This window comes from Aquarana catesbeiana, linkage group LG01, assembly GCF_042186555.1.
Source record: "Aquarana catesbeiana isolate 2022-GZ linkage group LG01, ASM4218655v1, whole genome shotgun sequence".
Taxonomy (NCBI): domain Eukaryota; kingdom Metazoa; phylum Chordata; class Amphibia; order Anura; family Ranidae; genus Aquarana; species Aquarana catesbeiana.
The window spans coordinates 329518047-329534936 of record NC_133324.1 but is presented as its reverse complement, the minus strand read 5'-3'; the positions used below and the strand labels follow the sequence as shown (position 1 = coordinate 329534936).

General features: G+C 42.5%; 1 protein-coding gene across 2 annotated transcripts in view; it reads left to right on the top strand.

The window, feature by feature from the left end:
• The window catches only part of ARHGEF40 (Rho guanine nucleotide exchange factor 40), a 151382-nt gene that overhangs the window by 103302 nt on the left and 31190 nt on the right, over window positions 1-16890 (top strand). For both annotated transcript variants that reach the window (XM_073631216.1, XM_073631206.1), the window contains one exon: window positions 3535-3743. In XM_073631216.1, the coding sequence (XP_073487317.1) occupies window positions 3535-3743 (209 nt within the window). The remainder of the gene's footprint in view (window positions 1-3534; window positions 3744-16890) is intronic.

Sequence of the window (16890 nt, the reverse complement as noted above, 5' to 3'; positions counted from 1 at the left end):
TTGCCGGGTAACAGAGCAGGAGCGTGGATCTGTGCATGTAAACACAGATCCACGTCCTGTCAGAGAGGAGAGGAGACCGATGGCGTGTCCCTTGTACATAGGGACAGCGATTGGTCACCTCCCCCAGTCAGTCCCCTCCCCCCACAGTTAGAATCACCTCCTTAGGTCATACATTAACCCCTCGAGCGCCCCCTAGTGTTAACCCCTTCCCTGCCAGTCACATTTACACAGTAATCAATGCAATTTTATAGCATTGATCGCTGTATAAATGTGAATGGTCCCAAAAATGTGTCAAAAGTGTCCGATGTGTCCGCCGCAATATCGTAGTCACAATAAAAATTGCAGATCGCCGCCATTACTAGTAAAAAATAAATAAATAATAAAAATGCTATAAATCTATCCCCTATTTTGTAGACGCTATAACTTTTGCGCAAACCAATCAATATACGCAATTTTTTTTTACCAAAAATATGTAGAAGAATACGTATCGGCCTAAACTGAGGAAAAAATTTGTTAAAAAAAAAAAAAAAAAATTGGATATTTATTATAGCAAAAAGTAAAAAATATTGTGTTTTTTCAAAATTGTCCCTCTTCTTTTGTTTATAGCGCAATAAATAAAAACCGCAGAGGTGATCAAATACCACCAAAAGAAAGCTCTATTTGTGGGGAAAAAAATGATAAAAATTTAATTAAGGTGCAGTGTAACATGACCGCGCAATTGTCATTCAAAGTGCGACAGCGCTGAAAACTGAAAAATGGCTTGGGCAGGAAGGGGGTGTAAGTGCCCTGTATTGAGGTGGTTAAGATGCTCATCTATTATATCATTTTTTTGTTATTTAAGGTCCCCATATCGCGCCGTCAATTTACGCAGCGCTCCACACATACATCGCACACTCACATCGGTCCCTACCCTCAAGGAGCCCACAATCCAAGGTCCCCAACTCACATTTATATACTAGGGCCAATTCTGGACAGAAGCCAATTAACCTACAAATTGGCTCTGCAAGACTTGGAGCTTACACAGAGTTGAGGCTTTCACCCCTGTTCCCATGTGACAGCGATGGATGCCTGTGCGACCAAAGACCAGTGATGGGGAGTAAAGCAGGGTATACACGCAGAGTTTTTTCTCATTCAACCACAGTGATTTTTGTTAGCGGCTATAACTGCCCAATCGATGGATCGACTTGGGTATAATCAGCCTACCTATACATGGATCGAATCCCGGATGGTCCCTGCTGAATCTGCAGGGAGTCGCACCATCTATGGCTGGCTTTAGAACCAGCCGACTTTCGGTATGTGTATACCCAGCTTTAGTTACATACTCCCATGTACCCAGAAGTAGTGGGAATATTTTACCTCCCAGGAGCCAAAATGAGTCAAGGAGAAATAAGGGAAGGCTTGTGCTGATGGTGGACATATCATTAAAACAAACCTGTTGCTGTTGCCATGCATAGACAAAGCACATGTTTGCTTTAAGGCACCTCACAGCCATTCTCACTGATTGTGCTTAGACCATGTCTATGTTTTACATACTATATGTAAACTGTATATCATCAATGCATCACCATGCTAGCACAGCCAGAATCCATTTCATGTAAGCAAAGACCATTTGTGTTATACATACTATATGTATATATCATTAATACATTACCATGCTAGCATAGCCCAAGCCCATTTCATGAAAGCAAAGAAGTACCATGTTACCAGGTGTTCCATGCAGTTTTTGTATATAATGCTAGATATGCCATTGTTTTAGGGGTGCCAGCTCCTGGGGCCCATTAGCCACTCTTTCTTAAAGTGTTGCCAAACCCAGGGCCCTGTATTCAATATATCTGGTCTCCCACAGTACACTGAACATAGAAATGCAATAATTTTAGTAAATATAAACTGCTAAATACCTTTTCTCATCAGCAGTATATAGCAATCTTGTGACTTCTATCAGTGTCAAGCCAGGCACTGGTTAAAGCTTGTAGGAGGAGTTTTCATTCTCCTCTGTCCTATGAGGCTGCATGACCTCTGACCCTCTGTCTGGACAGTGATGATTGGCCCTGTGCTGATCACATGCACCCCGCCCCCCCCCCCCCCAAAAAAAAAAGCAAAAAGAAACTCTCTAGCAATACACACCAAACTGAGCATGCGCAGAGTGCCTCCTAGGGCTCTGTTCTATCATGAGATGGATGGGGACAGTGGAAGAAGGGGAGGATCAGAGAAGACAGAATCAAACAGCCTGTTTTACACAATGCAGAGGATTAACCCCTTAGGTTCTACAGTGACTATAACAAGCATTCTTTACTGTATACACAGACTGATTTTACTGTTGTGGGTTTAATAACACTTTTACGTTAAAGTGTTACTAAACCCAAAACAGTAAAATCAGTCTGTATATGCAGCATAGCATGCTTGTTATACTCACTGTGGAATTTAAGGGGTTAATCCTCTGCATTGTGTAAAAAGGCTGTTTTATCCTGTATGCACAGATCCTTCCCTCCTGCAATGTCTATCTGGGGTAGGCCAGCTAACACAGGCAGAGTAGCCGACCTGCACATGCTCAGTTGTGTCTTTTATGCTGGAGAGAAAAGTTACTTGTTCTCAGAGATAGTCACATGATATTGACATCACACGTGTGGGTGTGTATACAGGCTGCAGTGGAAATCTCCTCCTACTTGAACTCTCAGCACTGGAGAAACTGTGCAGTTTATCACTGACCGTGGTATACAGATCATCCAAAAGGTATATAAGTGGCAGTATTTTAATGTAAAAAGATGATTTATAAGCTGAGGGCACTGTGTTTGGTTGGCGGATGAACTATTTTTATATTACTGGGTTTAGTAACACTTTAATTACTCATCTGTAACTAATCCTGCTCCACTGCCAAAACAGACTTTGTTCAGCAAGGGATAAATAATCTGCTGTGCATTGCTCTTCTCTGATTGACAGCTGTCAGTCAGCAGTTCTGTGAGGTCACATAGTAATAAGCTTTGAGTGGGAATAGATGACTTCACAGCTGCTTCTGCTGGTGTAAAGCAAAGTAAAAAAAGAACATAGAACAAATTATTTGCCCCAAGCTGAAATGCCAAGCAAGGGTTGTAAATCTAGGCTGAAAATGCTGACATCTAAAATGAGAATGTAGTATTGACGGTTAGTGAGAACACCCACGATGCAACAAAAACTAGTATTAAATTGTACTTTGCTGTCACTGTGCAGCACTGCCTTGTACTATGTGATAGAGTTAGCTACAAAGTTATATTATGTAAAACCTCTGTATGATAAAAGCACCAAGATACAGTATATACTTCAATAATAGAATCATTACTTGGAATAGCTATTCATGTAACTTCTCTCCGTGAGCTAGAAAATGATTTACTGTGTTTCAGAGTGGAAGGTGTATTACTTTTTAGTTCATTCTATCAATTTTAATTACATTTGAGGTTTCAGCATCCTGAAACAGATAAGCTAGACAGGACAAATTCCCTTCAATGTTCATACAGTAAGACTGTGTAATGGTCCGCTTCCAACTTTTGCTCTTTTTGATAGACACAAACATCAGAGGAGTATCGTGTGCCATTCTTAGAACCAGATGGTCGCAAGACAGAGGTTGGTGTCAGGATCCGTGGTCTAGAGGTCAGTAGTCGAGAGCTAGCGGACCGGACCTGCAGCCCTCCTCGTGGTCATGTTCTCAGCAGAGGTGATGGGAGAGGAGCAGATGCCCCCTGGGGTGGTATTCCAAAACCAGATGGAAAAAGGTGAGCTGGTACCTCAGTAAAAACTGATGATAAAAAATGTTAGGTCTGTACAGACCTTTCTGTATTTTCTGTATATATGTATGTATGATTATTATACTGGATTTATAACAGTCTGTGCAGCACTTTAAAAAAAGGGAGGGAGACAATACGGTTACAATACAATTCAATAAGGGAGCGATCAGAGTGCCCCACTTATTAAAGCTTACAATCTAAAGGATGTGTGTGTGTGTATGTACATAGGTATATACAGTTAGGTCCATATATATTTGGACACAGGCACAATTTTAGATTTTTTTTTAGGTATTTACCAAAACATAATCAAGCAATAGTTATATAATGGATATAGGCTGAAAGTGCGCACTCTCAGGTTTAATTTGAGGGTATGTACATCCAAATCGGAGGAAGGGTTTAGGAATTACAGCTGTTAAAGTGATACTAAAGGGTTTTTTTTTTTTTAAAAATAACAAATGTCATACTAACCTGCTCTGTGCAAGGCCCCGATCCTCCTCTTCTGGGGTCCCACAGTGGTGCTCCTGGCTCCTCTCTGCATCAAGTGCCCCCATAGAAAGTCGCATTCCATGGGGGCACTTGTGCAGGCGTGCTCCCGAGTCCTGCTGCTGCGTCCATTGACACAGACAGCAGGACTCGGCCCCGCCCATGGCTCCCATGTCACTGGATTTGATTGACAGCAGGGGGAGCTAATGGCTCCCGCTGCTATCAATCTATCCAATGAGGACCCAAGAGAGCGGCTGGAGCTGCTGTGCTCGTTGAGGTAAGTAAAAGGGGGGGCTCTGGGGGCTGTTGCAACACGGAAGTTTATTCACCTTAATGCATAGAATGCATTCTTCATCAATTAAACAGGTAAAAGGTCTGGAGTTGATTCTAACTGTGGTATTTGCATTTAGTATCTATTGCTGTGAACCTACAGTGGGGACGGAAAGTATTCAGACCCCCTTAAATTTTTCACTCTTTGTTATATTGCAGCCATTTGCTAAAATCATTTGAGTTAATTTTTTTTCCTCATTAATGTACACACAGCACCCCATATTGACAGAAAAACACAGAATTGTTGACATTTTTGCAGATTTATTAAAAAAGAAAAACTGAAATATCACATGGTCCTAAGTATTCAGACCCTTTGCTCAGTATTTAGTAGAAGCACCCTTTTGATCTAATACAGTCATGAGTCTTTTGGGAAAGATGCAACAAGTTTTTCACACCTGGATTTGGGGATCCTCTGCCATTCTTCCTTGCAGATCCTCTCCAGTTCTGTCAGGTTGGATGGTAAACGTTGGTGGACAGCCATTTTTAGGTCTCTCCAGAGATGCTGAATTGGGTTTAAGTCAGGGCTCTGGCTGGGCCATTCAAGAACAGTCACTGAGTTGTTGTGAAGCCACTCCTTTGTTATTTTAGCTGTGTGCTTAGGGTCATTATCTTGTTGGAAGGTAAACCTTCAGCCCAGTCTGAGGTCCTGAGCACTCTGGAGAAGGTTTTCGTCCAGGATATCCCTGTACTTGGCCGCATTCACCTTTCCCTCGATTGCAACCAGTCGTCCTGTCCCTGCAGCTGAAAAACACCCCCACAGCATGATGCTGCCACCACCATGCTTCACTGTTGGGACTGTATTGGACAGGTTAGAATTAAGGCCAAAAAGTTCTATCTTAGTCTCACCAGACCAGAGAATCTTATTTCTCACCATCTTGGAGTCCTTCAGGTGTTTTTAGCAAACTCCATGCGGGCTTTCATGAGGAGAGGCTTCCGTCAGGCCACTCTGCCATAAAGCCCCGACTGGTGAAGGACTGCAGTGATGTTTGACTTTCTACAACTTTCTCCCATCTCCCGACTACATCTCTGGAGCTCAGCCACAGTGATCTTTGGGTTCTTCTTTACCTTACTCACCAAGGCTCTTCTCCTCCGATAGCTCAGTTTGGCTGGACAGCCAGCTCTAGGAAGGGTTCTGGTCATCCCAAACGTCTTCCATTTAAGGATTATTGAGGCCACTGTACTCTTAGGAACCTTAAGTGCAGCAGAAACATTTTTTTAACCTTGGCCAGATCTGTGCCTTGCCACAATGCTGTCTCTGAGCTCTTCAGGCAGTTCCTTTGACCTCATGATTCTCATTTGCTCTGACATGCAGTGTGAGCTGTAAGGTCTTATATAGACAGGTGTGTGGCTTTCCTAATCAAGTCCAATCAGTATAATCAAACACAGCTGGACTCAAATGAAGGTGTAGAACCATCTCAAGGATGATCAGAAGAAATGGACAGCACCTGAGTTAAATATATGAGTGTCACAGCAAAGGGTCTGAATACTTAGGACCATGTGATATTTCAGTTTTTCTTTTTTAATGAATCTGCAAAAATGTCAACAATTCTGTGTTTTTCTGTCAATATGGGGTGCTGTGTGTACATTAATGAGGAAAAAAATGAACTTAAATGATTTTACCAAATGGCTGCAATATAACAAAGAGTGAAAAATATAAGGGGGTCTGAATACTTTCTGTCCCCACTGTACATCATGCGTTCAAAGGAGCTGTCTATGCAAGTCAAACAGACCATTTTAAGGCTTTAAAAATTAAACAAATCCATCAGAGAGATAGCAGCAACATTAGGATTGGCCAAATCAACAGTTTGGTACATTCTGAGGAAAGAAGAACGCACTGGTGAGCTCAGCAACATAAAAAGGGCTAGACGTCCATGGAAGATAACAGTGGTGGATGATCGCAGGATCCTCTTTATGGTAAAGAAGAACCCATTCACAACACCCAGCCAAGTGAAGGACACTCTCCGGGAGGTGGGCGTATCATTGTCAAAGTCTATAATCAAGAGAAGACTTCACGAGAGCAAATACAGAGGGTTCACCACAAGGTGCAAACCATTCATAAGCCTGAAAAATAGAAAAGCCAGATTAGGCTTTGCCAAAAAACATCTAATAAATCCAGACCAGTTCTGGAAAAGCATTCTTTGGAAGGATGAAACTAAGATTAATCTGTACCAGAATGACAGGAAGAAAAAAGTGTGGAGAAGGCTTGGGACAGCTCATGATCCAAAGCACACATCACCTGTAAAACATGCTTAAGGCATGGGCATGCCATGGCTTGTGATGGCATGTGATGGCATGGGCATGCATGGCTTCCAGTGGCACTGGGTCATTGGTGTTTATTGATGATGTGACAGAAGACAGAAGCAGCCAGATGAATTCTGAAGTATTTAGAGATATACTGTCTGCCCAGATTCAGCCAAATGCAGCAAAGTTAATTGCACGGTGCTTCACAGTACAGATGGACAATGATCCAAAACACACTGCAAAAGCAACCCAGGAGCTTTTGAAGGAAAAGAAGTGGAATATTCTGCAATGGCCGAGTCAATCACCTGATTTCAACCCCATTGAACATGCATTTCACTTTCTGAAGGTAAAACTAAAGGCAGAAAGACCCACAAACAAAGAACAACTGAAGACAGCTGCAGTTAAAGCCTGGCAAAGCATCAGAAAGGAGGAAACCCAGTCTTTGGTAATGTCCATTGGTTCCAGATTTCAGGCAGTCATTGCCAGTAAAGGATTCTAAACAAAATATTAAAAATGAACCTTTTATTTATGATTATATTCATTTGTCCAATTACTTTTGAGCCCCTGAAAATGGAGAGACTGTGTATAAAAATGGTTGCAGTTCCTAAAATTTGTACTTGATATTTATGTTCAACCCCTTGAATTAAAGCTGAAAGTCTGCACTTCAAATTCATTTGGATTGTTTCCTTTTAATTTTATTCTGGTGGCATACAGAGCCAAAAGTATGAAAATTGTGCCTGTGTCCAAATATATATGGGCCTAATTGTATATGCTATATGCAGAGTATAAGGAAATCCAATGTTCTGCTCAGTCATAGCATTGATATATACAATTGACAATATGACAATTGATATAAAAATGAACTTAAAGTGAAAATACACTGCATCTGAGCACTACAAACCAAAAATACTATTTAATTCATTTTTAATATTCAAAGAAAACATACTCATCCACCCATGTCTCCATGCTTTATTTTGCTGAGAAATAACTTTGAAAAACACCCCCCTAGCATTTCTAGCTGTGGCAATCTTGAGTAGGGGCAGATGATTTATGTAGCATTTACTTCATGGAATCCACCTGCCCTTAGCTTTAGGCAGGAGGGTATTCTTAGCTGAGAAAACCCGTCCTCCCTCCTGAAGATTCCCTGGATGTATGACATCATTTGCCAAGGCCGGAAAACCAGGAAGGAACTGAAGAAATCAATTTACTAATGCTAGCAGCATAAGGATTAAAAATAGTCAATGATTATTGAGAGTGAAGTTCCTCTTTAAGATGAACAATAAAATCATACAGTGCTTACCCAATATAATTCATTTATTTGATTCTAGCCTTTTCCTCTTCTACAGTGTTTTCAGGTAATAATGCTGTTATACTATTTACTTGAATTGATGGCTAACTCAGTACAGTGCACTGCTGCTTCTTTTCCACATTACTTTGTTGCCTGTTAAAAGCATGGCTTATAAGCATCTAGCTCAATGTAAGATCAATGCTCAGATAAGTGTTTTTTAAATGAATAGAATATTTGTGCCACCTAACTTTTTATTATACCCATCAATACAGCAGTACTTTTCTAGAATGAGTTGCCTGTTATAACACACCACATTGTGATGTACTGTATTAGCTGTTCACAGCTGTAGGAGCTATGCGACACATCTGAAGTATGTGTTTCTGAACATCTAAAGATAAAATATTTATCTAGTGGATTCCACCCTGATAACGAGCTGCATAGTCAATTTCTGTATTTAACCACATTCATCTGTTGAAATGCTTTCTCGGAATTTCACATGCATTTAGCCCCAGTCTGGATTTTAGAAAATTCCTTTGAAAACAGATGAAAACATGTTGCTATGTTTCAGTTTGTGTGTTTAGAAAGACGTACATGTTATAGCCCCTCCAGCTAAAATCCTTATACAGTATCTCACAAAAGTGAGTACACCCCTCACATTTTTGTAAATATTTTATTATATCCTTTTATGTGACAACACTGAAGAAATGACACTTTGCTACAATGTAAAGTAGTGAGTGTACAGCTTGTGTAACAGTGTAAATTTGCTGTCATCTCAAAATAACTCAACACACAGCTATTAATGTCTAAACTGCTGTGTGGCCACCATTATTTTCCAGCACTTCCTTAACCTCCCTGGCGGTATGATTATTTCAGATTTTAGGTGCTGAAAGCGGTACCATTATTTTGCACAGAAATTTGGCGTTTTATATTGTAGGTCTGTAATTCTTAGGAATAGTTCACTTAAATCTGTCCAAACAAGAGTCTAGTAGACATCCCGGGTATGATAAAGTTTGAAAAACGAAATAAAAAATTATAATATAATAAATAACTATAAATAATTAAAACACATAATAATATAATAATAATAAAAATTATATAATAATGTAATCAAATCAAAAACACTGAAATTTGCTCAGTTCCAGAATTTTAGCTTTTATTACTTTTAGTGTTTGATGACGGATCTCCCCACAAATCACTATCGCTCAATTCTGCAAGTGATTATAATTTATTATCGCTTTTTTCTAGCTGGTCTAAAACCACTTTTGATGTAAAGAGACAGTTTTGGTTGCTATGGACAATCTCCAGTTTCCAGGCAGAAAGAACAGTTTTATATATATAAAACTGCATGCAGGACTCTGGGCAGACCACTAGGGACAAAGGGGATGTGTAGTTATTTGATACAGTACTGTAATCTGTAAGATTACAGTATGCTGTATCTATACTGTGTGTTTCACTTTTGAATTTACCGCCGAACTCCGTCCCCGTGCGTCGCAACGCTCACAGGGAACGGAGCTCGGCACTGTGAATCGAGCGAGACACAGCAGCTCGCCGATCACAGCGGGGAGACATCGCAGGAACCAGGGGACAAGGTAAGTATGCTCTTCCTGGATCCTGCGATGCAAGCCCGAGTCTGGCTCGGGGATACCGCTTTTGGTATGTAAAATCCACCCCGAGCCAGACTCGGGAATACCGCCAGGGGGGTTAACCCTCTTGGGCATGGAGTTCACCAGAGCTTCACAGGTTGCCACTGGAGTCCTCTTCCACTCCTCCATGAACACGGAGCTGGTTGATGTTAGAGACCTTGCACTCCTCCACCTTCCATTTTAGGATGCCCCAGAGATGCTCAATAGGGTTTAGGTCTGGAGACATGCTTGGCTATTCCATCACCTTTACCCTGAGCTTCTTTAGCAAAGTAGTGGTCGTCTTGGAGGTTTTTTTGGGGTCGTTATGTTGGAATACTGCCCTGCGGCCCAGTCTCCAAAAGGAAGGGGATCATGCTCTGCTTCAGTATGTCACAGTACATGTTGGCATTCATGGTTCCCTCAATGAACTGTAGCTCCCCAATGTCGGCAGCACTCATGCAGCCCCAGACCTTGACACTCCCACCACCATGCTTGACTGTAGGCAAGACACACTTGTCTTTGTACTCCTCACCTGGTTGCCGCCACACACGCTTGACACCACCTGAACCAAATAAGTTTATCTTGGTCTCATCAGACCACAGGACATGGTTCCAGTAATCCATGTCCGTAGTCTGCTTGTCTTCAGCAAACTATTTGTGGGCTTTCTTGTGCATCATCGTTAGAAGAGGCTTCCTTCTGGGACAGCCATGCAGACCAATTTGACAGGCTGACCCCCCACCCCTTCAACCTCTGAAGCAGTGCTGGCAGCACTCATATGTCTATTTCCCAAAGACAACCTCTGGATATGACGCTGAGCACATACACTTAACTTCTTTGGTCGACCATGGTGAGGCCTGTTCTGAGTGGAAGCTGCCCTGTTAAACTGGTGTATGTTCTTGGCCACCATGCTGCAGCTCCGTTTCAGGGTCTTGAAAATCTTCTTATAGCCTAGGCCATCTTTATGTAGAGCAACAATTATTTTTGTTCAGATCCTCAGAGAGTTCTTTGCCATGAGGTGCCATGTTGAACTTCCAGTGACCAGTATGAGAGAGTGAGAGCGATAACACCAAATTTAACACACCTGCTCCCCATTCACGCCTGAGACCTTGTAACACTAAGGAGTCACATGAGACCGGGGAGCGAAAATGGCTAATTGGGCCCAATTTGGACATTTTGGCTTAGGGGTGTACTCACTTTTGTTGCCAGCGGTTTAGCTATTAATGGCTGTGTGTTGAGTTATTTTGAGGGGACAGCAAATTTACACTGTTATACAAGCTGTACACTCACTACTTTACATTGTAGCAAAGTGTCATTTCTTCAGCGTTGTCACATGAAAAGATATAATAAAATATTTACAAAAATGTGAGGGGTGTACTCACTTTTCTGAGATACTGTATATATAAGCCCCGTTATATTAAAGAGGAACTGCAGTCTGCTCACATAATTTGTAATAAAAAAATCTTTGCCATTCTGAAGCTTCCCTCCAACCACTTTGCATTTTATTTTATATATACTGTGATTCTGTACTTGCCAAATATTCTGCAGAAATCTCCCTCCACTAAGTCTGGCTGCATCAATTTTAACTGTGGGCAGCTGAAGCTGCTGCCTGTTCACTTCCTAGATTTACACAGACACACAGAGGCACACCTCCAGCTCTGCAGCCCTGCAGCTCTAATTGGCCCTCGTATGACTCATCCCCCCTCCCTTCCTGGTAAACTCTCATGAGAGTAAGACCCCTTCAACACTGGGGCCGCAGCCACATTAGCGGCTCATTTTAGTTGCGCTTTACCGCTATTTAAGCGGTGCTTTTGCGCCTCTTTTCGGCCGCTAGCAGGGCATTATTAAAAACTCCAGTTTTGCAGCACTTTCAAAGAGCTTTAAAGGCAGTTTGAAAGTGCTGCCCATTCATTCCAATGTCAGGGGCGTTTTGCGAGCGCTGTATACAGCGCTCCCAACCCACCCAAAGTTGCTGCTTGTAGCACTTTTTTTCCCATCCCACAAGCGCACCACCCCAGTGTGAAAGGGCACACTAGAATGAATAAGAGGCGGTTTTCAGGCGCTTAGCAGAAGCTATTTCTAGCGCTAAAGCGCCTGAAAACCACCCCAGTGTGAAAGGGGTCTTAGAGAGAGAGCTGCGCATGATGTCGTAAGCTTAGGCTAATGACCAGACAAGAAACAGGAAGTGGGCTGTATAAGGTATTTACTGGCAGAAAAAATAAAGTTTTACTAGCCGAAGTTAAAACAACAAGGGCAGAAGATTTAATTGATGAAAAGTTGAAAAAAATGACTGAAGGTCCGCTTTAAGTCTTGATATGCCCATACATAGTTTGTACCCCCCTTGGTATTTATCAAAAGAGTTAAGCCTCATGCACACTGGTCTTAAAAATCATGCTTTTACAGGCTTTTTTTTACAACCTGTAAAAGCACCCCTATGTTAGTCTATGTGTCCATGCATACACAAGTGTTTAAGGTTTATTATGCCATGTACACACGAGCGGACTTGCCAACGGGCTAAACTCTATCGGCATTTCCGACGGAAAGATTTAGAACATGTTCTATATTTGAGTCTGTCGGAAATGCCGACAAAAAAAGTCAGATGGGGTATACACAAGGTTGGAATGTCCGGCCAACAGCGCCCATCGAACTTTTTCTGTCGGGCAGTCCGGCCGTGTGTACGCGGCATTAGAAGAGGAGTGTTTACAGGTTGAAAAATAACCCATCAAGATCGCATTCAGAAGAGGAGCAAAAAAAAACACTTGATGCGCCTAAATGCATGTAAACGCTTTTAAACGCTAGGAACGTTTGAGCAGTGGTGGATTTCAATAGCCATAAATTAATATTCTGGCCAATGAAATCTATTAACACCTAAATGCTTTACGTGTCTAAACACATGTGCAATATGTGGCTTTGGGCACGTTTTTTTAAGCAGCTTTTTTCTTGCCAGGGGCTCTTGCGTTCAGAAGAGATAAGCAAACATCCAGTGTACATGAGGCCTTATAGTATCTAAGCAAAACTGACTCTTGTATTGTTGTGCAGATTCCATTACCCTGACACACACCTTCCTGAATAGTATTTGGTACCCCACCAAGCGATGGCATGCACACACAAATTGTGACAACATTGAGCTTACTGCTCCTGTCCTTTAAAAACGGAACTCCAGGCAAATGGAAAATTCACAAATCAATGGGGCTTTGTATTTATTAATGCATCCTTTAATATATATTTTTTTAAAACAAGAGCAGTGTAAAGACCTGCGATTCCCTGTACAGCAAAGCTTAGAGTGGGGAAGCAGCACAAGCACAGCTGTGATCCAGTAATAACAAGGCACATGTTAATAGGAGAAAAGAGAAGATTGGCAGAAATAAGCTTATCTATCTACTGCTTCTACTTTACTGGTCCATTTAAAGCTTGAGAGAATGCTAAGAACTGTGTTAGGCAGGTCATACATGGTGTGAATTTCGCATGGTTCCCCCATCAACACAGAAAGTGCTGGCAGGGGAATCAGCAATTGTCTTCTTCCACGGGGAGCAGACAGTGAATATCGCTAGCGGATATGGCAGTCGCTCACGATAATCGCAAGGGAGTCCAGCAGGCTGGTTGTACCCAAGTTGATTGATTGATTAACTTGGCACATTTAGCCTGGCCATTAATGGTTCGAATGTCAAAGCCGAAAATTTGAACCGTGTATGGTCGGCCTTAGGGTGGCCATACATGGATCTAAATACGTCCGGTTTAGTAGGGAGCACAGATTTTCGATTCCTGTATGGGCAGATTGGTTGTATAGAAGTTGATCTACCGGTCGTATTTTTCCCAAACAATCAGCGTCACAGGCTATAGCCAGCTGCACTAATCAGTGTATTCTGACACTGTCAGAATGCAATAACTCTGTGGGAGTGATTCCCCCATCAACATCAAGTGTGTGGATGGGGGAATTGGATAATTTTTGTTTCATTCAACACACTGGTTAAATGATAAAAATGATTAATGTATGGTCCGCCTTATTCAACTGCAACATAGGAAAATAGTTTTGCTGTACCATACAGGGTTATGCTATCTGGCAGAACTGTGTAAATCTCTGGACTAGATGGACAGAAATACAAATCATTTGGCAGGTAAAGCAGCTTCCATGTAGCCGTTTGCCTGGATTTTAACATGAGCCTTTGCTTTTTTTTTTGTTTTTTGATTAGCGTGGAGCTGCGTAAAGGCAGCTTATACAAAACAATAGGGACTCACTCACACAGCCCAGTTTGACAGGTACACAGGGGCTGTGTACCAGTACCTGCCTACCCATCAAACTGAGCTGTGTAGGTGAGTCCATACAGCCACATCTTCATATACAGTGGGGACAGAAAGTATTCAGACCCCCTTAAATTTTTCACTCTTTGTTATATTGCAGCCATTTGCTAAAATCATTTCAGTTCATTTTTTTCCTCATTAATGTACACACAGCACCCCATATTGACAGAAAAACAGAATTGTTGACATTTTTGCAGATTTATTAAAAAAGAAAAACGGAAATATCACATGGTCCTAAGTATTCAGACCCTTTGCTCAGTATTTAGTAGAAGCACCCTTTTGATCTAATACAGCCATGAGTCTTTCTGGGAAAGATGCAACAAGTTTTTCATACCTGGATTTGGGGATCCTCTGCCATTCCTCCTTGCAGATCCTCTCCAGTTCTGTCAGGTTGGATGGTAAACGTTGGTGGACAGCCATTTTTAGGTCTCTCCAGAGATGCTCAATTGGGTTTAAGTCAGGGCTCTGGCTGGGCCATTCAAGAACAGTCACGGAGTTGTTGTGAAGCCACTCCTTTGTTATTTTAGCTGTGTGCTTAGGGTCATTGTCTTGTTGAAAGGTAAATCTTCGGCCCAGTCTGAGGTCCTGAGCATTCTGGAGAAGGTTTTCATCCAGGATATCCCTGTACTTGGTCGCATTCATCTTTCCCTCGATTGCAACCAGTCGTCCTGTCCCTGCAGTTGAAAAACACCCCCGCAGCATGATGCTGCCACCAACATGCTTCACTGTTGGGACTGTATTGGACAGGTGATGAGCAGTGCCTGGTTTTCTCCACACATACCGCTTAGAATTAAGGCCAAAAAGTTCTATCTTGGTCTCATCAGACCAAAGAATCTTATTTCTCACCATCTTGGAGTCCTTCAGGTGTTTTTTAGCAAACTCCATGCAGGCTTTCATGTGTCTTGCACTGAGGAGAGGCTTCCGTCGGGCCACTCTGCCATAAAGCCCAGACTGGTGGAGGGCTGCAGTGATGGTTGACTTTCTACAACTTTCTCCCATCTCCCGACTGCATCTCTGGAGCTCAACCACAGTAACCTTTGGGTTCTTCTTTACCTCTCTCATCAAGGCTCTTCTCCCCCGATAGCTCAGATTGTCCGGACGGCCAGCTCTAGGAAGGGTTCTGGTCATCCCAGACGTCTTCCATTTAAGGATTATGGAGGCCACTGTGCTCTTAGGAACCTTAAGTGCTGCAGAAATTTTTTTGTAACCTTGGCCAGATCTGTGCCTGGCCTCAATTCTGTCTCTGACCTCTTCAGGCAGTTCCTTTGACCTCATGATTCTCATTTGCTCTGACATGCACTGTGAGCTGTAAGGTCTTATATAGACAGGTGTGTGGCTTTCCTAATCAAGTCCAATCAGTATAATCAAACACAGCTGGACTCAAATGAAGGCGTAGAACCATCTCAAGGATGATCAGAAGAAATGGACAGCACTTGAGTTAAATATAGGAGTGTCACAGCAAAGGGTCTGAATACTTAGGACCATGTGATATTTCAGTTTTTCTTTTTTAATGAATCTGCAAAAATGTCAACAATTCTGTGTTTTACTGTCAATATGGGGTGCTGTGTAGCAAATGGCTGCAATATAACAAAGAGTGAAAAATTTAAGGGGGTCTGAATACTTTCCATCCCCACTGTACTTATATAGCCTGCCTGCAAGCAGCTACCTGCTCTTCACCCACTCACTGCAGGCAGGACTGTATTATAAATCCAACCTGAGTTCATAACAGTGCTCAGCAACTCAATATCAGAAAATAGCCGACAGTACCCCCAGAACTGTATGCTAGTGGCAAAAGTGAAACAGGTAGAAACAAGGCTTGGTGCAGCTATGCACAGTAACCAATCAGCTTCCAGGTTTTATTACCAGAGCTTAACTGAACAAGCTGAAGTTAGAAGCTAATTGGTTGCTAGGCACGGCTACACCAGATTCTGTGTGCACCAGTTTTAGTAAATCTCCCCCTTTGTGTCAATTGTCCATCAAGGGCCATATAGACCTGTCATTTCAGCTTGTTTTGGATCAGATTGGACGCTGTACAGCTGATCACATGTGTATAAATATGCTAGATGACTACTTGGTGCATGACCCTAAAACCAAATGTGAAAAGAGAACCAGAGGCATACAGGGGAATACTATATAGGTATGTCTCATTTGGAAACATAATGCAGAATTGCGTACCAGCATTGCTTGCAGTTTTACTTTAAAAATGTGTCTTTTATTAGGAAAAATGCACCTGTCCTTACCATTGTGACACGACATATTTACATTAAATCGGAGGGGGGGAGCTCATCGGATTCCTCCCCCCCTCCGGTGTCACAATTGGCACCTTTCAGGGGGGAGGGGGTGCAGATACCGGTATAATACAGGTATCTGCACCCACTTCCGGGTATAGCTAGCCGCAGACTCCCCGCCCACCCCCGTTGTGTTGTGGGAAATACACAGTTCCCACAACACAACGGGGACCAGTGTAGACGCGCAGCGCGACTCGCGCATGCGCAGTAGGGAACCGGGCAGTGAAGCCGCAACGCTTCACTTCCCGATTCCCTCAGTGAGAATGGCGGCGTCAGCACCTGAGGATCGAGGGATGGTTCGGCCTCGGGTGCCGACATCGCTTGACCCTGGGACAGGTAAGTGTCCTTATTTTAAAAGTCAGCAGCTGCAGTATTTGCAGCTGCTGACATCTAAAAAAAAAAATTTTAGCGAAACTCCGCTTTAAATCATAGAAATGCACCTTTTAGAGTGCTGGTTACTCGCACAGACCCTGGTGAGCACTGTGGCAGGCTAGACAGGAGGTATTGGGTGACACCATGTTTACTGCACCAGGTCATTACAAACACACTTCCTAGTTATATTTGATCCAAGCGCTGTCAGGACTGTG